Source organism: Vidua chalybeata, chromosome 10 (assembly GCF_026979565.1).
Source record: "Vidua chalybeata isolate OUT-0048 chromosome 10, bVidCha1 merged haplotype, whole genome shotgun sequence".
NCBI lineage: Eukaryota > Metazoa > Chordata > Aves > Passeriformes > Viduidae > Vidua > Vidua chalybeata.
Window position 1 is genome coordinate 11,639,570 of NC_071539.1, and position 26,865 is coordinate 11,666,434.

The following is a 26,865-nucleotide window of genomic DNA, read 5'->3' on the forward strand; positions in this document are numbered from 1 at the left end:
AAGCTCCATTTTCCAGCTAAAGTCACTGAACCAGTGCACTTCCATCATCAGGTTGGAACTTCCTATGTAATTTGCAGCGTTTTATGTTAATTGCTGGTTTCCTGAAAACATCCCCCTTCTTAGCCAGTACACCTCATTATATGCTCAATTTTCTCCCTTAAAAAATGCCAGTACCTTTTCCTCTCAACATATCTCCTCTAACTCAACCCTCAGCCCCAGAATTGTTTCCGTTGCCCTTCTCTGAATTCCTTCCAATCTCTGAGTCATAAAGGAGAATTTACTGGACAAAAGATCCACTTTTAATAATGCCTTCTGCGGTATAATTTCACTGCTGAAGCTAACTCAGGCACCTTCTGTCCTGTTGGATTGTGTATTGGAACAATCCATGACAGCACGTCTGGAGGAATTCTGCTGAAAAAACTCACAGTAGCAAGAATGTCAGATACAAAACGAGAGGCAACACCCATACAGAGAACTTGGGTGACTGGGGGAACCTGTCAGAGGAAAAGCAGAGAGACAACACTACTGTCTTCAATAAGTTTTGCTCTGTATGTGGTCACAGATATACACACAAAAGCCCTCAGCCTGTGACCCCTGCTCCCTTCGAACAAGTGGGAACAAAAACCTTAAGTTGTAATAAAAACTCACAGATGGTTTTTGGAAACCTTTTAATTAATACTGCAGTTTCCAAATGGAACAAGACAATCTCTCTCCCTTCTCACTGAGTAAGAGCAACAAATAAGCTCCCTTTAAAGGCAGATCATCGGGAATATTATCACCTCGTTCTGAAACAAGAGTGCAAATTAAGTGACAACACTTTTATTATCGATGATTGCAGGACCATCTCAGAGCTTCTGGAGCGCCTGGGAGGAGGGCTGGTGCATAGCAAGGGAAGCAATGCACAAAGGAACATGTTACTCATTAAAACAGGGAGTATTGTCCAAGAAATGGGAATGCTGCAGGAACGCGCTGGGCAGCAGGCAGCTGTACTAATCCCTAGGCCATGGCAGCAAACATTTCTTAGCACAAAGAAACTGGTTTCTCTCCCATCCAGTCTGTTCAGACTGAGTTTCTATCCTGGCAATAATGACTAATAGTCCTTGTCAGCAGTGACTGATAACATGTCCTGGATGCAGACATCAGCCAAGAGGTGGAGATTTATTAGGGTGGTATTGAGTTGGACAGAGAGGAATCTGGACGTGGAAATGATAGGATTGCATGACATAAAGAATTTCTTCCTCCACAACCTGCTTTCTCATGCCCAAGTCTTCTCTGTCCTTCCTGTCACTTTCCTCCTACTTCTCACAAAGGAAACTATTAACACAAATGCAAGCATGCAAAATTTTTGAGGGCAGGAGATTTTTTATTGCTGTTTTTTAATGGCAACCAGATTGTTCCTTCAAAACAACCAGGACTTCCAGCAAGTTAATAGCTCCAGTCTATATGTGAGTGCTTTATTAAAATTGCTGTGCCTCCCTCTTTTTTTTGTCACCTAAAGGCTGATACTGCAATACAAAAGTTATTCATGTAGCATAATGCAGAAAGAGGCCTGTATGCTCCTGAGACATTGAGGACTGATTATTAACTCTCTTTTTGATTTCTGGCTTCCCTGCTAAGTTTTAGTGGTCTTTGCAGATGGCTCTGAACCTTTCTGCTGGAATATTTATGCACTAGCTTATTGTAGCAGGTTGCTCTGCTGCTGCACTTCTTTCCCCAGGTCTGATCTCAGCAATACATTTGCATTTGCACTTTAAAGGCATCTAAAGACAGCGGATGGCTTTATTCTACTCTGTCTCAGCTGAGTCCTCCAAACCATCTCCAGAGACATCTGCAGAGACCACTAAAATATACCAGGGATGCCAGGAATCTAAAAGGGAGGAAATGCCTCCAAGGAGGGAAACTCCACAACCTCCCTGAGCAACCTGTGCCTGTGCTCAGCCACCCTCACAGTAAAATAACATTTCCTGGTGTTCAGACAGAATCTCCTGTGTTTAATTTTGTGCCCACTACCTCCAGACCTGGAGCCAGCTGAAAAATCCAGCTCTGCCCACAAAGTTTGCCCCGTTGTTTCCTAGGCCATTGGGATAATGCCCCCAGCACATGTGACATCGAGAGAAAAGACTGTATGAAACATGATGAGATAAGAAAAAGAGTTCAATAGCTAAGGCAGGAGAGCAATGAGTTTTCACCACGATTCAGAGTAAATTTTCAGGTCTTCCAAAGACCTTTTTTATCCCACTGCTCCTAGACCCTCTTGAACATAGATTTCGTTCTGCTAGGGGTCCATCTAGATGAGTATTTTGTTGCTGGTAGGGACCAGTACTGGCTATACTGGTGAAAAGTTTAAGAACACTGCTGACAGCCCTGAATCTCCAGCAATATGTAGTTTTTTACATATATAATATGTGATGGCTTTACAGCCATCACATATTATATGAAGAATAGTTTTTTCTCTGTTTTAAACTTGCTAATGCTCTCCAGGAAATGTCAGAGATACTCAGACAGTGAGGTTCACCCTCCTCTGAGACTTCTCCGTGGGGCTGTGCTTCCAAGGACTCACCTCGACGCTTGAACTCATCTCCTCCTCTCTCTTGTCCCCACACCAGCCTTTATGACACTTTCACTGTCTCTAGCACCTGCTTTGCCCCACTATGTGCCTACACCTAATTAGTTCCCTATTTGCTCTGCTGTCACATCACATGAAACTTTGCAGGTCCCTTCCAAACTGCTGTGAGAGGACAAGCAGTCACTCAGAATACACCATCCTCCGCACAGGATGGATGAAACCCCCCCAGTCCTGGCTCAATGGCTTCATTAAAATATTGCTCTAGGTAAAAATGACTCATCCAATTCTGATAGGGGCCTCACAGCTTGCTTTCCACACAACAGGAGGGTTCAGTCACACTTTCCATCTTGCAACTGCTTTCTCAAATACATCTGCAAGTATTCCAACACTAAAGGTGATGGGATATCCTTAGCAGAAAAGGGACAGACTAACAAAGCTACGGAGGTGCTGTTTGTCTGGGCAATAAAGGTGATCTAAAAAAAACCCAAAAAACCATGAGAACATGAAAATAATTGAACGGCAGAACTTCATTAGGAGTGTATATTTCATTTAGCTGAGGTTGAAAAGGGCATGGTCATTGAATTGCTGAAGGCTGAAAACATTCAGAAACACATTTCTCCTTCTCATTTATTCACCGTAATCTAAAGACCAGGTTAAGTAAGTCCATTTTTGCAGTCTGGACAGTTATTTTCTGCTGACTCTGCTGTCACACACTAAAGAACTATTCAGTAGCTTTTATTACAGAAAAAAAACAGAAAAAAACCCCACAAAAATGACTGGTAGGAAATTTTAAAAAGGTGTCTAATCAGGAAATATCATCATTTCAGATGCTTTAAAACCATAAAAGACTGTAGAAGGGGAAATAAAAACTGCAATTTTTTACTGGATTTGTGATTAATCCCCCTATTTACTGAAAAAAATGCTTCTAAATCTTTATTTTTATTTGAATATGTATATTTGAGGAGTCAAGGCTATCATGTATTAAGCTAATACATTAGCTGATTTATCTGAATGGGCAAGAGTTATGTGTAAGCTCACTTTTTCAAATATGTAAATCTGGTTTGTGCCCTCAACATTTTTGTTATGACAGCCTCAGACTGTTACAATTTACCTACCAAGCATGCACACTGTACTTGCTATGCAATTACACCTTCTGAGTATGGAAATTCGTCTTTGTCCTACTCAATGTGGATTTAGCTTTGTACAGATGACAATGTAGTTCCTCTGAGCTATTCCTCCTTCTTTCCTCCAAACATTTTTGAAAGGAAATGTGGTTAATATTTGTTTTAGAACCACAAGACTAGGGTCATCTGCGATGGCAGTTTTAAAAATTACACTGCAGATTTGAGTGGTGGAAAGAAAGCAAGGAAGCAGCTGTAGCCAGGCTGCACAGAGCTCACCATGCCCCAGCAATCATTGCATCATTGGCTCCCTCACCCGAGGACTCTATTTGGATGGTCAAACTCTTAAGCACAGCCATCCGTTAGCCCTGAGAAGATTAGACAGACAGATGGCTCCTACAGAGAGGTGAGTTAGAAAGATGCAGGGAGGGATATTTCCACCACATGGATGCTGCCAAATTTTGCAGAGCACAAGAGGTGCCCTGAGGTCTAGTTCAAAAGCTAATCCCCCAGGATCTTCTGAAGAAAAACATTTCCTCAGTTCAGCCAAAACTTTACCAGAGAAGCAACTCCAGGTACAGGATTTCTTGTAGAATTGAGGATATGCTCATGTCCCTTATGACTTAGTTACTGTGTAAGCCCCAGAGATGGATATGAACAAGATGGATATGAACAGCTCCTGGCTCCCAGGGCTAGCAATGCATGGAAATACAGAAACAGCCTCTGCAGCCTTCTCTTAGGTGTGTTTTCAGTTAAAAACTCAAAGAATAAAAGTGAACGGAGAATCTACACAAGGCCACCAACTTTAAAACACACTCAGAATGCCTGTCATCTTTTGCTCACTTCATGCAGGTTTCAATGACTCAAGATTCAAGAGCTGCAGGAGGGGAAGTCCATCACTGATAGTTACATCAATGTTCACAGAAACTGTGAAACTGTTAATCATAAAGTATTTGACAATTTGAAGTGACACTATTGTGAGAAGATTATACCCAAGTATTTGAAGATATGTTTCATGACTACAGGCACAAAGAAAGGGGACACTGTGAAAGTGAAGATAAATAAAAGGACATAATGACCTAAGAAGTGCATGCTGCAGACTCTCTTGCGGAGTCTTTGGAAAGGTGTACAGGCTCCTCTGACAACTCCGTGGCTGAAGCTTCTGTTGCAGAGCACACAGCCCTTCACAGCTTCCTCTTGCTGCCCTCAATGCACCCATGCTGAGCATGGCAGTCCTCTGCTGTAGAGGATAATTCTTTGATCTTTCCCGGGGAAGACCCGAGGATGGAGATGAGTTCATACCCTGCCACAGATTTCAGTGGGGTCTTACAGCTTGACTGTCTTGGTCTCTTATGTTCTAGAGACTTCCAGTATTCAGTATCTTTACAGCAAACTTTGAAAACATCTCCTGGCTATAGAAAATTTCTTTCGGACAGTCTCCGAACAAACGACAAGAAAGAGAGTCCTAAATGATGAGCACAAAACTGAGCTTTTGAAGTCTGTAAATAAAAGGGGAAAGAACTGCAGGGCTGGTGATTACTTTGAAATCCCACTGAAACCACAGGGAGCTGCAAGTATTTACAGCACCACTGGTAATGAAGTAACTAGGTGTCAGAGCAGTGATTTAGCTGAAAAATACGATATCTAGCTTCTGGGTTTATTCTTTCAGGTGGTATCAGGCCAATTTATTCCATTTTGAAGTCAGACAGTGATTTCCTTACTTCCCTGCATCATTCCAACTTGACAAATCTGAAAACCAAGTGATTCTTTTTGCCATTTCTTTTAATGAATAATAGAGCTATCTCAAATAGAAGCTGCCTCCAAACACTGCTGAGGTATTGGAACACTTCTTTGGTTGAGCAATGTGGGGCAAATAGGTCAAATAGGGACAGGATGGCTGAACTCAGAGAAACCTAGCTAGGACTGGAGCAATGTCAGAAGGCTTCAGGTGTGAGAGGCTCATGTGAGCTGATCTCTTTCAGAGCACTAACAACCTGATAGGAAAAGGACATGTGAAGGAGAAAATCTTCTGAGGTAAAGAACAACGCAAAAAACCCCTCATGCTGTCATGTAGTCACTCTCTTATCTACTCGAGCTCTTGCACAGTGCCCTTAGCACAGCATCCGAGTGCCTGTCAATCACCAACACGCTTATCTCCACTCTGTCTCCGTGGGAGTAAGAAAGGAATCTTATCTCCACCATATAGATGAGCAGCTGAGGCAGAGAGATTAAGGGCTCGATCTGGTTACCTCAACATAGGTTTCCAGTGCCGTCTAAGATGTCCTGGGGCATGCAAGACATGCACAGGACTGGCAGGTAGACACAGGTCCTAAGGGAGACCCATGGTGTTGTGGAAGCCAGGCAGGGGATGCTGGCACATTGCAGAGGGAGAGGAATGTCCAGGTTTATACAACTGAACTGAATCATCGAATCAAGGCAAGGCATTTCTGTGACAGCAGGGAGCTGAACCCTACAATTTGTCCTAAGAGCACCCTAAGTACCAAACTCCCATCTGCAAAGAGGGACACAACATTTTTAAAAAATGTTGACTGCAGGCCTGTTTTATTACTAAATATTGCTACCAAGCTTTGTGTACCTGGGACTTCAAAATAAACTACTGCTGTCAGGAGCCTGTGAATTGTCTTCTGGGCTGAGTATGAACACCTACCCACACCTTTTAGCCACTATCAAGAAGATCCCTATGGATCTATGGAATATAGAGTTATTCTTTATCAAACTCAATAGAAACACAGATTGTCATACAAGGGGCCAGAATCAATATCAGAGTGGCCTTTGTCCACCAAACCCACAAGCCCAGACCTCATGCTGAGAAGTGAACATACTTCATTGTGACAGTATTTACAGAAAGACACTTTCATTTTAGCTCATGAAAAATCCCTGATGACAATTTAGGAGCTCATCATGAGCTTATTGAGGAAGAATGAAAGTATGCTCAAGGTCACAGCACCCATAGGAATGCTATCAGTCTTGACATGAACAGCAAATAAGGTTCCCAAACAGCTGCCAAATCAGAAATAAGCTGTATGCAGAGAAGCTATGCTGGCCTTGCTACAGGCTGGCATTTTCGTGCATTAGGCTGAGGACAGACTTGCAAAACCACTCCAGCAATTTGGACACTGAGCTCCCCTTTGCAGCAGCCCAGTGCACGAGGTGGTGGTGAAGCACAGCCTGGCAGCCCTGGTTGCTGGAGCAGCTTCCTGAAGCCACACAGGCATCCCTTCTCTGCCATTTGTCCCCTTTGTGGCCATGTGCCTTGCAGGTCCACATCCCAGCTGCTACCTGAAACACAGGTTTAACCAAGTAACCCCCAGGGACGAGTCTGATTTCAATCCTTCCTTCTGGGCCTCCCTCTGAAGATAAAAAAACACACATCAGACACAACCCCCAGCCACAACAGGTACCCTCCATTGTATTCACAGCTTCAACAGTGAGCAGAATCTGATCAAGGTCTTAATTTACTTTAGCCTCACAAAGACTTGAAAGAGGAGAATCATTTTATGTTATTATTTTTTTGTATGTGAAATCTGATTAGAATAATCCTGGCAAGGCAGAGAGTGATAAGCAAATGGAATATGTGAAAAAATGCAGTTTTGAAGAAAGAAATTTATTTCCTTCCATTCCTCCAAATTTGAATAATAAACTTCCACAAAGACCTTCTTTGCACAAAACTCCTGGAGATGCAAGAAACTATAAAATACTCTGCTAAACCTTTAATAAATTGTCTCTCAGAGCTCCTTAGAAAAACAGAGACTGTTGCACAGTGAAAGTTTGAGACATTCACACTTGTAATCCAGAGGGAAAAGCTTCTATGGGGATGCAGAAATATTTTACAAACTACTTGAAATTAGCCTGTGTCATGCAAGAAGCTGAGGCTATGGGAGCTTGGGTGCTTTGCCACTAAGGAGTTATAAACCAAAGGTAAGAGTGGCCAACAGGCACATTTCTCTTTTCTACACCTCTCCTTTCTTGTGCAAAAGGTGGATAATTCTGTCCTTCTTCTGGAAATCACTTTGAGCTTTCAGGTAGACAGGCCAATCTTGCTATCACATCCCAGAAAGACACGATAATTTCCAGTTTCCAAACCAGGCACTATTTCTAATGAATTACCATTTTTTCACCAAAATCATCAATCACTACTAACAAAGAATATTCACAGAAAATTCATACTCCAATGCCTCACAAAGGAGTTGGTCTTCCACAGATGCAGTGTCATGACCATGCACCCATTCACTGGACATTACCCAAAGACTGAGCAGGAGTCTCAGGGATGCTGGAATAAATACACTCATCTCAGTTTTCTAATGAATATCATAAATACCAGTTGGTTTGCTCCAGGTATAACCAACCCAGTGGTAGTGACAGCAGTGACTAAAATACATCCTTCAATACCACAGAAATTGTACTGGTCCTTCGACCATTGATTGCCTTGATATGTGATGCTTTACAGCCATGCTTCCTTCCACCACTGAAAAAACCCTATGGAATAGAATTTTCTGTTGAGTCCCAGCCAGCCCACCTCCAAGCAAAACCACCAGTTTAGAGCTGTCCCACAGCTCTCATTAAGTCTCTGGTCATGCCTGGATGGTACGAGATGCCTGGAGAGGGGATGACACAGTGCATGGCACTATACCAGCACTACTGAAGCTCTGTGAATTCCAGCCAGACTGCCCAGCAATCCACCTGGATGGTTTCTAGAACTCAACCTAGCTCTGGAAAACCAGGTATTCCCTCACAGTCCAAGATGTTTTCTCAATGGTCAGAGAGCTCACTCTGCTACTGTCTCTGTTACTGGTTTCTTCCAGCTGTCACTGTGAGTGGCACTTGCTCGAGGTGGACACTGAGTTAAATGCACCCACAAGGGCCACCCTTACATTCATCTCAGTGAGAGCAAGGGGATGTACTGGGTGCTCAATACCTCTGAAAGCAGGGCTTTAAAGTATCTGAAAACCCATGCCTGCTCTTGTTACTGCAAACAGTTTTCTTGTAAGACCCGGCTGTTCAGCTCCTGGGGGCATCAGCACTTACCAAGTGTTGCTGCAATTCTGAGCTTCTCAAGAGCAGTTTCTAATTCTCCACCTGCCATCTTGTGAAGCCGACACCGTAAACAGCCCCATCTCCTCAGGTGGCTGAAAAAGAGATATCTGTGGAGCCCTGAGCAACTGCACTTGACATATGGTATTAAGATGTGCAAGGGAAGATGGCTGGCAAAGCACGACTCTCCTGTGGTTCTTTTGCCTGCTCCCATTATCCTCAATGATGATTGCTAGGGACATAAATGCTGAGGAGCCAGAAAAGAAATGCAATGGGAAGACAGAGGGAAAAGCAATCCCAGCCTACACAGTGCACAGCTTTGAAAGCAAACTGATTTTCTCAGACACAAGATACCACACAAGTTGCTCTGCTGCTGATGCACCAGTTCCCTAAATAATTACAGTGATACAAAAGAAAGCTTGTGATTAAGGCAAAGTATTAGGATCAGGGAGAACAGAAGGCCTAATCTAGTTTCCACACATGACCTTGGGCATATCACATCACTCCTCTACACTCAGTTTCCTTAGCTATGTGATGAAGTTTCCCAGTTTGAGTGGAATATTATCAGAGATCATGGGAGAGCCCACAAGGAACTCACAGGACATCCACAGACATCTCCTGTGGACAAGACTGTGGTGAGCCTCTATGAAGACAGACAAGCAGGAGGTAAAAAAGACACAGGGTATCTCTAAGGACAGCATAGCCAGTGCTGTTTAGCAACAACTTCTGCAGCACGTCAGGAGAATCAAGAAGAAGTGCTTTGTCCAGCCAAAATGCCCAGAGCAGTAGGAAGAGGTGCAAGAAGACAGAAGTTGCTTTGGACAAGCCAGTGTAACAGCTGCGAGACCTTTTCTCCTAAACAACATTATGGAACCCACTTGCTGCACACGTGCACAGCACTCTCCTCCTGAGCTGGCTGGATCCCTGGCAAAGGTCCTGCTTCTAGCAGGGTGCCCTGCCCTGCTGGGAAGGAAGGGGCTCTGTGCAGCTCCCTAAGTGGCATGGGAATAGACACAGTACAGAGGACTGGGCTGCAGGAAACAGCAGGCACCAGCTGCAGAGGGTGATGATTCTCCTTGGCACCAAGTACAGTCCAACACTCCAAACCCATCGGCTGTCCCAGCTCCACCACCAGCAGTTATCCAGCCTCGGGAGGAAAAGGGAACCTCTCTGCAGTGCACATGAATCAACTTAGAGCAATATGGCACAATGTGGGGACTCAAGCTACCAGAAGCAGGAAAGCCAATTTAAAGGCATGTCTGGCATGAGTGCAAGGGCTTTGAACACTGAGCAAATACCAAGAACTGCCCTTCTCAACCCCTGCTTGCTTCAGATTCCTGCTGTGGGAAGCAACAGCCCAGCACGGCCACTGTGCTTGAGGGAACGTCAGAATTAAGCTAAATCTCTCTCCTCATCTCACTCTGCACATGTCTAGAAAGTTGGACATTATCTTCTTTGGTGCCTCCTCACTCAATGGCCTCGTTCAAAATCCTGAGGTTCTATTTTCTTCTCTTCTACTTCACGCTTACAATGATTTAGTGGTGGGAGAGAAAAGACTGTGCAGGAGATTCATACTGATTTCTATCTCAGGGGATTTTAGAAAGAAGCAGATAATCTTTGCCCAGTTGCAGTCATTCCTCTGCAGTGTTCCAGACAGCAGCTGGGAGTCTGTAAGGTGTGCATGCACTTCCAAGGGCTGTTATCAATAATGCATTTGATGCGCAGCCTTCAGCAGCTGACCAAGGAAGGGTCTTATAAGAAAAAGGAAATCCTTTGGTCATCTCAGGAGGAAAGTGACGAGGAGACAAAGACTTACCATCATTGTGCCATGTCTAATTTATGTCAAGAGGTTGTTCAAGTTTCAGAAAGCTTTTAGCATGGGGCTGGTGCATAGGTATGTATTTGGAGGATTAGGGAGCACATTGTGAATACCAAAATACTTTCAGCTTTCTGCAATCCCCTAACTGGTAGGGAAGAGCTGCATGAAAGGTTACCACTGCTCCAAAAGTACAGCTCTGCACCTCAGATACCATCAGTATGTGGGAGGTGGCAGGGCACCCTCATAGTCTTCTTACTGCCTTCTCAATGGCTGAGATGTCGAAACACCGTATTAACCTGTGACTTACATGTGTGTGTGAGGGATTTATTGATTTCACGGAGGAACGATTAATTTAATATCATTTAAACATTTCAGAGCTTGTCAGGCTTTTCCACAGAAGAGCAGAAACCTCCACACAACAAAGTATGCAATCCTTAGTTCATCAGCAGTGAAGAAGGTCCCTTTGTTAATCAAGCAAAAGCTGTTGAGAAGGCCACAGGCATAAGAATACATAGTTTGCATCTGCTAAGATAAATCTGCTGGTTTGGGTATGTTCTCCAATGTGAGATGTCTCTGATGTGAGAGTAAGAAGTGATAAATGAACAGGAGAAAGGTGACAGAACTAAGGTGAGTAGCAGAAGCTGCTGGGAAGTGTGACTGAAGAACAGCAAAACTGCTACAAGCAAATGAAATTAGTCACGAAAGATTAAGTATGTAACCTAATTGCAGGCAGAAAGGTGATGATAAACCATAAAGGGCCTAATGGGTACCAGTCCAACTATGATTACTTGGTTCTCCAGTCTTGCAAGCAGTCTAAAAACAACTGCTGGTGCAGCAGAGAACGTTTCATTTCAGTTTGGTAAAGAAGGACCAAGTTGCAAGTCCACACTCTGCTCTGAATCATCCTGTCTGGGCTCAGCCTCCAGTGAAGTGAGGATTTTCTCTTCCTATTCATGATGCAGAAGAGGCCATGACTTTAGTACTGGAATTCTCAAAATCCCAAATTTCTCATAATCCTGCATCTGTATGATTACACCCTCTGCTCCCTCCTGCACTGCACCACTGTGTGGGGCTGGTGGCCATGGCCACTGGGGCACCAGACGCTTCTCTGAAGGGGTCCCGAGCCCACAGGCTGATGAGAATTCCTGACAGCACAGACAGGAATGTGCAAGCACATGCAGTGCTCTGCTCACTACCCTGCACTGTCACAACTTCCAGGGCAGGAGAAGGACCAGCAGGTGGGATGAATGGGCTTTATATGTGTTTGAGCTCACATTAAGGTTAATGTGTGAAACAATCTGCCCTGCAGAATGTTGGTTAAACTAACTGGCTGCAGAGGGCTTGGGATGATTGCTAAACTGACCTGCTCTGCAAAAGGTCCAGGGTGAAGCAAAGCCTCTATTGTAAGAATGACTGTCTTGTGTCATCTTTCTGCCCTGAAGAACCAAGGACCTCTGAATGTGCCTGTTCCCATGGTGTTGGATGGCATCATCTCAAAACCCTGTGGGCCCCACCCTAGAACCATTCCAGAGGCAAAAAAATACATGGAAAACCCCAAGTGTTACAGTAGATCTTAATTCATTCAAAATTTACAAGTTTACTAATACAATTAAATGCCCTAGAAACAAACAACCAGGAGATCTGACACACTCAGCCATTTCCCCTCAAGGCTGACATTTTTAGTCTCCCAGGAGGGTTGGACATATTTTTAAAAAGTCAGTCCCTGTGGCAGTGGCTGTGGTGGGTGAGCAGGACAGGCTCTGCCTCTGCTACAGGCTGCCTTCCCAGTGCCCTCCAAGCCCTGTCACAGGGCCAGCATGCACAGGACACAGCCTTTGCAGTGCTGCTCTGGCACACCTCAGATGCCATGAGGCCAGATGCAAGGACCAGGCAAGGCTCAGGAGGCCCTGGAGCGGACACAGAGCTGTGTCCTGCCTGCCTGCTCTGCTGCCAGGCTGCCTTTGGGCAATGCTGCTGGCAAGGTGCCCCTGAGCTCCTCCCTGCTTGCACACAGCTCGCAGGCTCCTGGCACAGCCCCGCTGGCCAGCCCATGGCTCTGCAGAGCCGAGCACACTCTCACCACACAGCACCTCCCAACACATCACAGCAGGGACAGCAGCACACACAGAGCCCTGCCACCCCATGCTCCTTTCAAGGATGCATGCACTGCAAGAGAAGATGGGTAGATTTGGAGTTTTCCTTGCAGTATGGAGAGTCTCATTCAGGAGGATGCCAGAAGAAGCATTTGGAAGAGGCTGGTGTTCCCCATGGCCTGCATCTCTGTGACAGGGGTGACCAGGGAACATAGATTCACAAAAGCACCAAGGTGCAATTCTAGCACTTCTCTCAATTGCACACACACATTTCAGGCCAGGTTCCCAACTCCTGCTGTGCACATCTGCTTCAACAACTTCAGGAGGTTTCTGTGCCAGAAGCCAGCCCTGTATCTTGGGATCCATGGTAACAAAACTCTCTAGTACCTGAACTGAATTCCTGTGATCCAGAGACCTCAATAAAATTATTTTTGTTTTGCTGATACTTAGAGAGGACATTACCCTTTGACACCAAAGCAGGGCTAGTTCAGGTTTCCATCCAGGCCTTTCTGCTACAGTACCCTACATTCACCACTGTTTCAGCCAGACTGTCTTGAAATAGCCCAGGAACTTGGCCTCTCTTCCTTTTCCTTAGAAAACAGCATTACAATTCAATGTTCTCCATTTTTGAAGTTTTCTATCACTTGGCTCACAGTTATAACTACACAGTTATAACTGCACAGTCAGTAAAGTTTTTTCCTTGGATGTTTTAGCCTCTCTCCTGCTTTCACCTCCAGAGCTGTTAGTCACTGTTTGGCAAAGGCACACTATTTCCTAGTTTTATCCATTCTGTATTTGAGTTTGGTATTATTAGAAAAGAGATTAAAATCATTTCATTAACACACACCTGACCTCAGTCAAACATATCCTCACTCAAAACTTTCCTTGCTTCTTTTCATATCTGTGTCCTGGACTCAGGAAGGACAATATGTGTCCTCCCTCCATTACAAAATAAAATGTTAATGATAGTCCCACTGTAACCACTGACAATAATAATTTATTGTCAAAATAGACACTGGATAAATGGCGTTAAAAACAAGAAAAGCAGGCCAGAGAGTTTTAGGAAAAGCCAAATATTAGCCAGGTAGTGGAGAAAGGAGCACAGTTACCAGCCAGACCTGCATCTCCCAGCTAGCAAGATGCAAAGGGATGGCAACAAAAGGGACTTCTGGTGTAAACATCTCTCCAGAAGGACATTTTGACAGTCATCTTTTGGTTTTTGCCTGCTGAGATAAATGCTCCACCTGCACATAATTTCTGCTAAACAGGGGCTTCACTGCAACTGTCCTGTCCTCAGTCTAGACATGTGTTAGAGTTTCCTTCCAAAATCCAACTCAGACATTGTATTGCCATTGACTGTTCTGCTTTAACCTCATCATTTCCTCTACAGTGATTAATTGATCACACACAACACACAGGAGAAAAACGGGTAAACTCTATGCAAAACCACTGCTGCTTAGCACCTGCTCCACAGGCTTTGCCTCCCTGCTTATCCAGGGCTAGACCTGTCTGGCCTCAAGGAAATCAGCAAAACAAACACTGCAGGAGATGCCAGCCTCCACTGATCCATCTCTCTGGTTTCTGCTCTTGCCTTCAATTTACAGCAACCCCTGTCTGACGGTGTTTTACCCTCCCTCCACATTTCAAGGGAATCCTGTGGGATTAAAATGCTCCACCAAAATCTAAACATTTTGTTCTGATTTTATTAGGAATGATAAGGCAATATAAACCACTCTAAAATTATTTTAAAATCGGAATCTGTAATGTTTCTTTGGGAAAGTATCAAAATGAGATGAGTCAGCACCTCTGGAGCATTTTCCCCCAGTCTTCTTCCAAAATGAAATATCAACAAAAGATCATAATTCATTCCAACACTGACAGACCACTGCTCACAAGGGGAATGACCCATCCCTGCTCCTCCAGCTGGTATTAGGTAGACAATTGCATATTCCTAAATATCTTGTGCAACTAAGGCTAAGAGAAGAATATTTTTACGGAACCTTACTTATCCTTTATAATTGTATTGCTATCATACACAACAAGGTAACAGCAGCTAGAAAAGCAGGATCAGGCCCTCCTGTTACTGATTTTTTTTCTTCTGAAGGTCTCTTGCTTGAACAGCAAAGTCTGATCTAACTCATTCCAGATGTGAATTCAAGGTGCACAGCCCCATCCTCCCTTTGGGAGCTGTACCACAGTGCTGTGCTGGGAAGTTCAGGGAATACAAGTACCTCAGCAGGATGCCAGATGAGAAACCTGCCCCCAAAGAGCCACAGAAATGCACCGTGCTGCTCTCCTCCACCTCACAAGCTGAACAACATGGATGGCAGCACCTCACCAGGGGAAAAAGGGCCCACTTTATTAATGAGAGTTGTATTTACAAGTTTCCATGCTACAAGGATGGCATGGCCAGGGTGCCTGCCAGGAGCTGTATTTTAGGAACATTTGATGCAAGGCAGGAATCCGTTCCCAGGGGCTGGCTCTTCTCAGGACTGCTGCTTTCTTGAATATTCATTTTGTTCCTATATTTATGAAAAAGTCAGGGGACAGGAGGAGCTTTTTATCTCCCAGTTAATGCCTTCATTCAGTGAGCCCCTTTAAACCAATGAAGAAGAGTAGGAACTCTGGAGAAAAATTAAAGGCACATTACATTGGTCTTCTGCTGTGCTTTGCCTTTGAGACATTTCTCTCCCCCTCCACTTACCTGGCTTCCTAATGAGGCCTGTAAACTAGGGAACCCCCCCCAACAAGTGTAATTTCTTACAAGCTTTGCAAAATGTCTAGGATACCTGCCTGGCCTATCTGTACTTCTAACCAAATCAACTAGCACCACTGGAGATCAAACAGGAATTAAAGAAATGGCATTGGCAGAAGCAGGTTTAATACCCCAAGTCTATTAGGGGAGAGAGTGCAGTATTATTGATTCCAGCCCCTGACCTTGGAGTGATGTAAACAGGAGTGCAGCAACCCTAAAGGAGTTGTAGCAAAATAGTTATAGCATTGCAAGCAGATTAAAAATACAGTTAATATACATACTTCCCCAGATGCTTGTTCATTATTATTCAAGACATGTTTATTATGCAAAATGGTAAAGCAGAAAAAAAGGAAAGGAAAAGAAAATGCAAAGACACACCGAGATTTTAGCATGACTGGGGTTTTCTCAATGCTGCTTAGTGTTTTTTTTTTTTTTATTGTGCATAATCATTCCCTTATTAGCAGGAATCTTTGAAGTGATTCAGGCTCTAATTTCAGCATTTCAAACTCATAGGTTTATACTGAAAAACCATAGTGAGTTCCTGTAAGTGACCCATTTTTTTCCTCTGTATTCTCTGTCTCTGCTAGGGTTTTCTACGTCTTCCCAATAAATTATGTATCACAATTTGCCATTTCAAAAATAATTAGAACTCCAAGTTAAACAACAAGGAATATCTGAGAGCAATACATTTTAGAAGAGAAATGTTTTGCACTTTGGGCAAAACCAATCCCAGCTGCAATGCCACTGAATTAGACATATCATATTGAGAGATGCACCTTCAATGTACTTGGAGTGATTGGCTGGACCTGTGCAGACCCTACAGACCCATGACAAAGATCTGTTCCAGGAGCACCAAGTTTGCCTCCCAGGCAAAATACTTCACAAGCACTCCCTTTCCCATGCCCCTGTGAGTTGTTGCAGGAATAACAGAGGGAAAGCAGGGAACTGAGGGAATACACTTCACAAAGTTACACAGGAGTGGAAATTGATTTGGTGGTAGAACTATTAACTCCAGACAGACAGGAGAGCGTGTTCTGAGTCTTCTCCCGTTAGGATTAGGCTGTAAACTCACTGGAGCACGACAGACCTCTTTATTCCATGTTTCTGAATCCCGTGCAACAACCAGCCAGTGGTGTCTCAGATTCTTCCCAAGTGCTGAGGCACTGTAAGTTATACCCACTGCCCTTTGTTCATTCTGTGCATTTTTACTTTGGCATCAAATGCTAACAGTGGATCTTCAGGAGAGTCAAGCCCCTCCCCAGAACGGGTGCTGATTGAAACCTTTGTGCACCCTCAGGGAATTTACAGCTGCTGTACACTACAGGAAATCAAAACACAACACACCAATGACTCCGCAAGCTTGCTATGCAGACAGTGGCTTGCATCTTACTTTCTGCAAAGCAGGATGTCTCCAACCAAAGCATGATTTTCTTGTCTACTTATCACCTAATTCCCATGTTGACCTCAGAGATAGCAGTAACCTAGTCTGGGGGAAATTAAATCAGGTATCTAGTGTAAGTAAACAATGAACAAGTCCCAGATAGCTGCTTCCCAAACAAAGAAGGTTTAGCATCTAATAAATTTAGGCCTCTAAAGCTGGCTAGGAATATATGGTTGGCTTCAACCCAGCAACCCAGCCTGACACTATCCCTGCCTGAACAGATGAGGTAGGGATGAGGAAACTCATTGCTGAAGGTAGCGATGTGGCCAAGCCATTGGAAGGTCTTGCAAGTTTCTAGGAAATGCTGTCTCACCACATTTGGCTTTAGAGGACGCTACTCAGCCCTACTTTTGTGCTAATCAACACAAGGGAGACTTTTTCCAGGGGCTGGTCATTCTAAGCCCATTCATTCTCGAGCCCATTGGCCTAAACTCAGAAGGAGCTGGCACAAGCCATCCCTAAGACCAGGGATAACAGCCTCTGGTTTGATCCAGGGCAGAGGATGTCAGCCAAGACCTCAGCTGTCACAAAGAGATTAAACATCACCAAAAAACCCACAAAACAAAACCAAAACAAACCCACAGTGATAACATGTTCAGTTACAACATCAATCTGCGTTCAAGAGGAGGGGGAAAAAAACCTAACCCAAACCAAAAACAAACAAACAAACACTGAAAACATTACCCTGGACAACTTTATCTGAAATCAGTCCTGGACTTGTGGGTGTTCTAAGAAGTTCTTACAGGGCTTCCATGCAGCACGGAAGGCAGCCAAGCAATTTATTTATCAATTGCCTCATGTGAGTGAACAATATCTGTGGGGAATGTTGACCTATTTTTTTTCAGAAATCCCCAAAAAAAGGCTAGTGAAAAAAAAACAGGTACATACGCAGAACAAAGCTGTAGTTTTGGGTCTGCTAAGCAAAGACCAGGGACAATGTGTCCCTTGGTGTGGTCAGCAATGAGGCCTAGGCAGCATGGCCTGGGGATCCTCGCCCCACAAGGAAACCTGCAGCATCCAAAAGAGACTGCCTAAACAGATTGAGCTCCTTTCAGACATATCCGGTTCTTTCATGGCATCCTGATCTCATCCCTTGTCCTTTACAATGAGCTTGACCCACACTCCCTGCTCCTAACACACTTTATCCACAAATCTTCTATTTTCTTGCCTTGGGGTTTACTCCCATGCACAGTGAATTCATTGATTTACTGCTGTCAGACAAAGACAGAGCCACCAGTCATCACAAGGAAAGTATCCTAAAAGGTCCATCACCCTGGAGTAGAGCATCACATTTACTGCAAGCAGAAATCTTGGATCAGGTTGATAAAACAAACAGTTTCACTCTTATTAGCTCAGACAGAGCTCAATGCCATCAAGCTGTGGCACGTAATGAGGTTCACTTCATTAACCACCGGCCATCACAGTGCATCCTTCCCCATCAGCCTTCCCTGATTAACCTTCCTACTCAAGACAGGCACACTTGTTGGAAATAAGCAGGCCCATTAAATCACCCTCACTTGAATACATGTGTGATCTGGTGCCTTTTAGGATACTTGAAATTACTAACAGATGTTTTTCCTGGACAGCATGGTCTTCCTGCTGTCTACCACCTCTTGGTGCATCCCTCCCACCCTTTATATCACATCTCACTACTACTAGAGAGAGAAATTTTTTCTCTGCACCTCCTCTAGTCTCTCAGCTGTCAAACATCATTCTTTCAACTCTCTATTTCTTCTTTTTCCCAAGACCCACACCCTTCCCTCCCCTGCACTACTTGTTCAGAAAATGATGACCACTCATAGGTCCAAGAGGACCTCGTGGGCTGGCTATAGCCCTGTGGCACACTCTGATTTCCTGCAATCCTCACTTACAGGAAACTGATGGTACAAGGAGCCTCACCAATGGACCAGAACTGTGCTCTGCAGTGCACAAACAGGGCAAAGCATCAGTCCTGAGCCCCACAATGTGCCCAGAGGGACACATGCAATAATGCAGTACCACACCATGCTTGGTATTACCTTTAGGACTCTGATAGCTTTACAAAGAGAGGAAGTTTTCATTGTTAGTAAACCAATTTAATTTATTTAGAAGCAGTCAATTATGTTTACTGGGCTATGAAAGAACAGGAAGCGTCTGGCATCCACAGAGATCCAGACTGATCTCTCTGTCTCTTCTTGACAAGCAGCCAGTTTTGAGACCTATCTTGCCAGGCATACTAACACCTCCACTTGCTTCCTACCCTGAGCTGCTGGGGAGACAGAGCCTTGTTACATCCCAAGGGAAAAGAGGAAATCCCAGTCATGTGAGCAGTATAAAACTGACCAGGAACAAAGACGGAAGATAAAAGTTAGGAAAAATTGCGTAGAGCAGCCCAAACTGTTGTCCTTTCAGTGGTCCCATCGTCATGCTCACAGCACTTCTGAAGCAAAAGTAAGTGCCCAGACAAGAGCAGAATCACTGCACTGTAAATTTATACAAAGGCAGATGAGATTAGAATCTGGCTATGCACTGTAAAGCTATCATAACTACAGAAATGGAAGTGTATTATTAACTATCCCTTTTTACTATGTAGAACTAGAACAAAGTTATTTGAAGCATAAAAATTCTGGCAAAGGGTTGCCATCTTTAATAAATCACCGAATCAATTATTCACTGTGAAAATCAATTACTTACTTTAAATGAGAATCTTATGAATAACCTCATGCCCTTTCATGCCATCTAAGAAAGTTATAAGGGAATTAGTTGGCAAAAATTGCCGCACTTATCTTTTATGTGCATTAAAAAGACCACACAAATACAGGAATTTCTGCCAACAGAATAGTCCAGAACCCTTTTAAGAGAGTCAGGGTATTGCTGTGGATTTACACTGCAGTCAAAAGCAGAGTATGACCCATTGGGGCACCACCCATGATAAGCTATCTGGGTGCAATTCAGAGGCAATCCCAGTGAGTCCGTGCCATTTCACAAATGAGAAATCAGAATATGACCAGCCAACTCTATACAAATGCCTTAACAACGTGACCTACATTAAGTACATACTTAAAGGAACAGAAAGTGTATCATCATGGGTCAGGAAATATTGCCATGAATCTCCATGGAGACACTATTAAGTGAATATGGCATGGCCTTACAGCAGCTCCCCCCGCTCCTGCTTTTAAGGGTTTGCTGATACGTGTCTGTTTTCAGAAAAAGCTGGAAGTCCTGGCACAGTCTGCTTCCTCCCACCTACAAATCCAAAGCACCCCAGGAGCCCAACAGTGCAAAGTACTCACTGAGCTGTAGAGATATCCCTCAGCGTTCATGGCAACGTACAGACCTGCCTTCACCCCTTGGATTGCCACCACGCGAAGACCCACAGGAATTAGATTGAAAAGGGCTGTGGAAGGAAAAGAAAAGCAAATGTTATGGACACACCCCTCTACATGGCCACTGCTGCTTTTGCCCCAGTGCCAGCCCAAACCACTCCTGCCTCTTCACAGAAGTGACTGCACTCGGATCATGCATCCTGCTTCCAGCTACAGGGAAGGACTGCAGCCATAGAGCTGATGGTGAAAGGAAATTTTTAAAAGTACTGAGTTTGGCTGCCTCCCAAATGCCTTAACACACCCATCAGTCTGTCTGATCACTGCCTTTGCAATGCCAAGGGCTCATCCGTGCTCCCAAGCAGAAGCATCGTGATGGCTTTCCGAGGGCCAGCTGAGCCAGGGCAACTGCACATATACAGACTTTGCCTGTGGCAAACACAACAACACAACTCAGTTTAGCTCCCCTTGAAACACATTTAAGCCTAGTCACACTTTCCTGCATTTGCCATACGCTAAAGGAGCACACAGACAGCGACCATGGCCAGAAGAATGCAAATTAACTTGACTGTGTTTGCCCATGGGATCCTGGGCTGCCAAGGGAATGAAGAACCTCAAGAAGAGACAGTGCTTCACTCTGGGACATCAGCACTGCTCCCCATTCAGGCCCAGCACTGGAGAGGACAGAAGAGGACAAGATCTTCCATTATTCAGTTTTACTGCAGTCTTATTGATTAAAGCATTGCAACCACTTCCTCTCAGTTAATTACTTTATTGCTTGATTCCCACACAGCAGACCCTGTATCTCATTGAAAGACTCTTCCCATGAGTATATACATTAATGTAGTGTCAGGCTTTTGCTACATTTCTAACAGCATGGGCTCAAAGAGGAGACTATTATCAGCACTGATAGACTGAGCACTGAAGCATTAGCATGGCTTTGTTTCTACTGAGCTTTATAGGACAAGAGCATTTAGATGTTGCAGGATCCCTTGTGCTTCAGCTTATAAAGAGCTAATTAGAGCTCATGCCAGGAAGCTGAAGATAGGGAAAGATGGGCACCGGGTCAGGCAGAAATAAAAGCACAAACACAGTGGAAATACTTCACTCAAGGTCTCTTCCTACACAACAGCCCTGAAACAAGAATATGCAATGCCACTTTGCTTAGGACATCTACCAGGTGTCTTGGCTGTGCTGGTTTCAGGGTTGCCTCCAAAAGAGGATCCATAAATTCCAGTGCATATGAATATAATTTTTTTTTTCACTTAATTCCCAAGGAGGACTGGATGACTCCCCTCAATGAGCTGTGTAAAATGGAGACACCTCAAATCTAGTGAAAAAAACCCTCATCTCAGTCTCTTCTTGTGCTTTTATGCACCATATTCTGTAAAACATCAAAGCACATGCTGAAGTCTTACCAAATCCAGTGCCTGTATGTGTGTTTTTGGGGGATAATGTCAATAGATGTATATGGAAAATGCAGTCCAGGCTGGGTATTGGTCTGTGAATAACTGGAGTCAAGGACAGTGCTACTCTGGTACTGTCCCTAGACAAGACAAACACATCCCAGAGTAGCCATTCAGCATTAGAAGTGTTGCCTATCCCTTTCTCCCCACCATGAAGGTCTAAAACCTTCTGCAATTAACAAGTCTATGAGCAATTCCCCTTCCCTATTTCTTCCTCCTACTGAAAAATGGAGCATATTACTGCTAATAATGAAACAAAATGGGCATCATCATTCATTTCCTACAGCCAATTTGTCTTGCATAGGAAACCTGTGACAGACCAGTCAAAGCATTCATTAGGCAGCAAGGTGATAACACCCAGAATCAGTGGTTGAGAAGTTCCACTTGGAAGCACCCACGAGTTTCCAAATCTCCTTCCACCTCTACATGCAAAGGGAGCAAAGGAACAATCCTATTGTGCTGTGCTACAGTAGGAGGAACCACTGCCAGTTCCCAAACTCCCTGGGACCCTGCTGCATCCACAATCATGGCAGAGCATCTCCTCTTCTAATGCAGGGGAGCAAGTGGGCAGGCAAGCATAAGGACACAACGCTGCCAGAGGTAGCTGCCAGCCAAAAGAAGTTTTAGGAAGCAAATATCTTCCTCTATTAAAAAAAAAAAACAAAAAAACAGTAGTTTGGGTCAATCAAGATTCTGTAAATTCCCAGAGCTATGTTTGCACTCAAATCTAGAAATAACTTTGTAGAAGTTGATACCTTTTACTATCATGCTTCCAAATAAATATTTCACATTTAGAACAGATTTAAAAGCTTATAAGCATTAAAGTAAAAATGGGGGGAAACCCCTCAATCAGCCTCAAAAGCAAGATGTCTCATTTTTTGTCTCAAAAAAAAATCTGATTCATTTGAAACAGCAGATTTGAAAACGGGAAAGAGGACTAGCTGTGGTAGAATAGAACTGGACACTGGGTGAGCTAATGTGAGAAAATTCAAAAAATGCTTTTAAAACTGTTTCTCTACTGCAAATGGCACATATTCTATGCCATCTGCAGCTTCATGGAAGCAAAATGCTCTTTTACTTCATGGGCAAAATGGAAAAAACTTGAAGATGTTGTATATTTGTGTCCCTTTTCTTTCATTACATCTTACCATCTTCAACCAGTGGTATTTACACCTGACCCTACTACTTCTATTACACTCCAGTCCTAAATGAATGAGTATATTGTCACTGTTATGTTATGGTAATTTATCAGCTAAATTCTGAATGCATGTTTCCCTATGGGTCTAAATCATCTACAGAAATGGAAGGGTGAGGCAAGACCTGCCACGTACAAGGTGTGCTCCATATGCTCCGCTTTAAACAGCAGCAAGTCAGAGGAGCAGCAAGTCAAAGGAATTTATAACTGGTGATTTGTTCTTGAGCAAGACCTTGGTGCTGTACGTGAATAACAAAGAACTGATGGAGGATGCAATAGGCCAGAGCAGCCTCAGGCCGTGAGGTGGTGAGGATTGAGGTCCTGAGGGGAGTGAGAAAAGCAGCTGAGACGATCAAGAGGCTCTGGTGCAACACATAACAAAAGAAGAAACAGAGGGAACTGCATTTGCGTAACACAAAGAAGGTAAAGGTTCTTTTCAGATGAACACAATGAAAGGACAAGAGGCACTAGACAAAAGCCTCAAATAGAAATGAAGACTGGATATGAAAAAAAATTCTCTACAAGGAAAATAGTGCAGCACTGGAACCTGAGAGGTTATGAGAGGTTACGGAATAGCTCATTCCTAGAAATGTTTGAAAGAACTCGACAAGGCTCTGTACAGCTGAAGATAACTCAAGTGGGATGCTGGATTGCAAGCCTCTTTAATCTTTCGGTGTTTTTGGCTGGAAAGCCCCAAAAAATATCCTAGATACGTTGGGCTGTTTCCACCTGGTCAGTGCAGTTCACATCTCCTTTCTGTACTGCCCATTTGCCAAAGCTCCTCAGATGTTCAGGAGGACAAGGTGGGCAGACAAGGAAGTCCACTTGCTCTTATCAAGGGGCATTACCCTGCTCAGCCCAGGGGAGAGCAGTAACAATGCAAGCACTGACAGCAACAGTGAGCCCTGAAAGGCCATTTGAGATCACTGGAGCTGGAAGGAAAAGATACTGCCCCAAGCTGGGGTTCATACATCACAGGAGGACCACAAACACGGGCCATACACCATGAAAATGCACTCCAGTGGGAAGAAAACTCTTCACAAATGTCAATGCCAGTAGCCAGAGAATGTGCCCCCTTGCTTACACTGAGATGGCACGTCTCTAACGGCATGGCAGAAGGAACAGATGTCCCAAGTGCTGGCTCCTGGGAAGCTGGCTGGGTGCCCATTCAAATGCCATTAGAATTTGGCTTCTGGGATTTTTTTTTTTTCTTTAAGTGAGAGGAGGTGGAAAATAAATGCCATCAGCTTCAAGAACATACATTAAATGGGCAACAGATAATTAATTTTAAAATTGCTTAAATATTAGCAGTTCCTCTTGTATAAATAACTGGGTTTTTATTAGAACTTTTAATTCCATCAGATGTATCTGAGGGACATGGCGTGTCTCATTTTAAACATTAATTTTGTCAGAGTAAACCAACCTAATGTACTCCATGAAAATTATGCATCCTTTCACAATGCTAATTTGAATAATCAGTGTGGGGATACAGAACACAAAGCAATGTTTGGAACACGGCGTTCACCAGCTGTTTAATTGTGCTAAGATGACTTCTGTGTGGAGAATAGATGGTCATCTAGGGTGGGAAAGATCCTCTTGGAGCTCTCTAGAGTGCCCTTCCCTGCCGTGGATGCAAGTTAACCAACTGCTCTTCAGGGATGGGAAAATATTATTTATCTAGTCTTTGATGAGTTTTGCTCTTGAACATACTTCTGACTGGCTAGTCAGGAATCTTCTGCAGAAGCACTTCAAAACAGAAAACTGCAGTGAAGCAAATCTGTAAGCTGTTCACTTAGACAAGTAACTTTTGACTTCTGGTCAAAATTCGAGATTTTTTTGGAGGAAAAGAAAAAACACAATCAGCTTTATTTTGGCACTTCCAAAATGCAAAATGTGATTTCATTTCAAAGCTGTAACAGGAAGCTTTATATATTCTAAAATGTTCATTCACACTGAAGATTTATTGATGAGACCATGTGGTAAAAAGCTATATAAAATTGAATAAAGCACAGTTCTAATTTCATTCTCTGGAGCCAAATATTATCAGTTGGATTCTTTCCCTTTTTTGAGATCCCCTGAGATCAGAAGATGGGGAATTCTTTGGCTTTGATCTTCTCTCTAAAACTTGCCTGAATTTTCCAGCATAGTCCCTGACTTTGAGCCAGTGGCTTAGCACACTGCAGTGAGATGCCTCCTGTCCCACCAAGCTGCCGAGGCAGGGCTGCCATCTCACCAGATAAATTTACACTCTAGAAGTGTACTTCAGCCCATCTATTTCCAGTTGAGAACACTGGGTGGAAGCAGCTCTCAAGTACTCAGCACTTGGCCAAACTCATCTCTGACATTTCTGGGGGGATAAATAAATCACAGCTCTTTGGTCAACTGGGGCCCAATGTCAGCCACGGGAACTCAGGAGGGTCCCCTGCAACCAGTGAGAGAGCAGCAGCTCCCCTCATCTCCCCTGTCAGTCTGAAATATTGCAGATCTGCTCTTACATTTCTCTGCTGTTTACCTAAATTCATCCCTGCTCCCATTTAAGCCCATTACTTTGATGTTCAGTCCTCCATGATAGATGAGGGCAATGAATCCCTGTCATCTCTAGCATATCTTCCCATATTTTTGACAAATAGGCCTCCAATGGGATTTTCTGCAGTTTAAGAACACCCCAGGTCTTCTTCCTTTAAGAAAAAGCAGCTAATACAGCCCACTGAACTCACCCATGTGTTGCTGTCTGTCTGAGAGTGTCTCAAGGCCAGAGTCTCTGAGTGTAGAAGTATGTGTGTCTAAGTCCACAAATTCTTCTGCTCCACACATAAATCAGAAATTGTCTTACTGCAATTTGCAGCATTTAATTTGTGCAATATGAGTGTATGAAAATGGACTAAAAGTTGACATTTGCATTTGATACAGGCCATGTTTCTGGTGGATGCAACCTCTTGAGTCATTCCACAATGGCTTTGCCAGCCACCTGCAATTTCAGTCACCATCTTTCCACAGCTCCTCTCTCCTGTATGGACCCCCAGCCCTGAGCTGCCTGCAGCAGGGCAGCCCCAGAACACAGCATGCTCCTGCTACAGCACCCTGCAGCTTCCTGGGGTTGGGGTAAACATCAGGGATGTGGAGCTGCAGCCACCCTGCACCCCTGTCCAAGTGCACCTGCACAGGACGATGTCAATGCTGCACCCCTACAGATGCCCCTCACCTGCAGCCCAGGCCCTGCCTTCCTGGAGGAATGCCACCTTCAATCCAGCCAACAGCTTCTTTGAATTAGACAAAAATTTGTCTGCAAATCAAGCAGGCTCCTCCTTTCACAAAGTACATGAAGTTTGCTTCCATCAACCCTACCACACAGATGAACTTTTGTTCACCTCTAATAATTTGGGAAGCCAAATTCCAAGCTGGCGAGGTTGGTTCTTTCCATAAGAAAATGCAAGACTTGAATCCTACCCTGTTGATGCAATCTGTGCAGCAAGGATCTGAGCTTAACTGCCCACTCAGAGACAGCAGTCTGATGCCTATGAAATGCAGAGATGCTGCAGAAAATATTCTACACCTCTTTTGAAGAGCTTTGGCATTGACAAAAGAACTTCCTCTTCAAAAGGAAGACTGACTACTGCTTTGCATGCATTTAAACCAGTATGGCTCCTGCACATGGCCATGGTTTTTAAACTTTGTGGTCCAGCACAAACCCAATCCTTTTAACATGGTTTTGGAAGCTGACCTCCTTTGACAAGGTCATTTGATACCCCTAGCCTTTACACCAGCCTCAAAGCACAAGACTTCAGTGAACAGCTGCTTTTCTCCAGCCTAGAAATTCCTGATGCTTGCTGAATTTTTGAGGCTAAAATAGTGAAAACGATTTTCTCCTCTTCTCCTTGGAGAGAGAATTCCCCGTATCCTTTACCCACGTGGCATGTGTATAAATATAATCTCCTTTCTCTTCTGGCAGCAATTCAAATCATGGGTTTTATTCTCCACCCCACCCAGATGGCAGTTACAGAATCGGGGCAGGAGGGAAGAAGATCAGAGAGGAAACATATGAAATTATACTGGCA

General features: G+C 43.9%; 1 protein-coding gene across 3 annotated transcripts in view; it reads right to left on the reverse strand.

Annotated features, from left to right (window-relative positions):
- Positions 1-26,865, reverse strand: part of FGF12 (fibroblast growth factor 12) — a 217,928-nt gene that overhangs the window by 49,604 nt on the left and 141,459 nt on the right. For all 3 annotated transcript variants that reach the window (XM_053951454.1, XM_053951453.1, XM_053951452.1), the window contains one exon: positions 20,120-20,223. In XM_053951454.1, the coding sequence (XP_053807429.1) occupies positions 20,120-20,223 (104 nt within the window). The remainder of the gene's footprint in view (positions 1-20,119; positions 20,224-26,865) is intronic.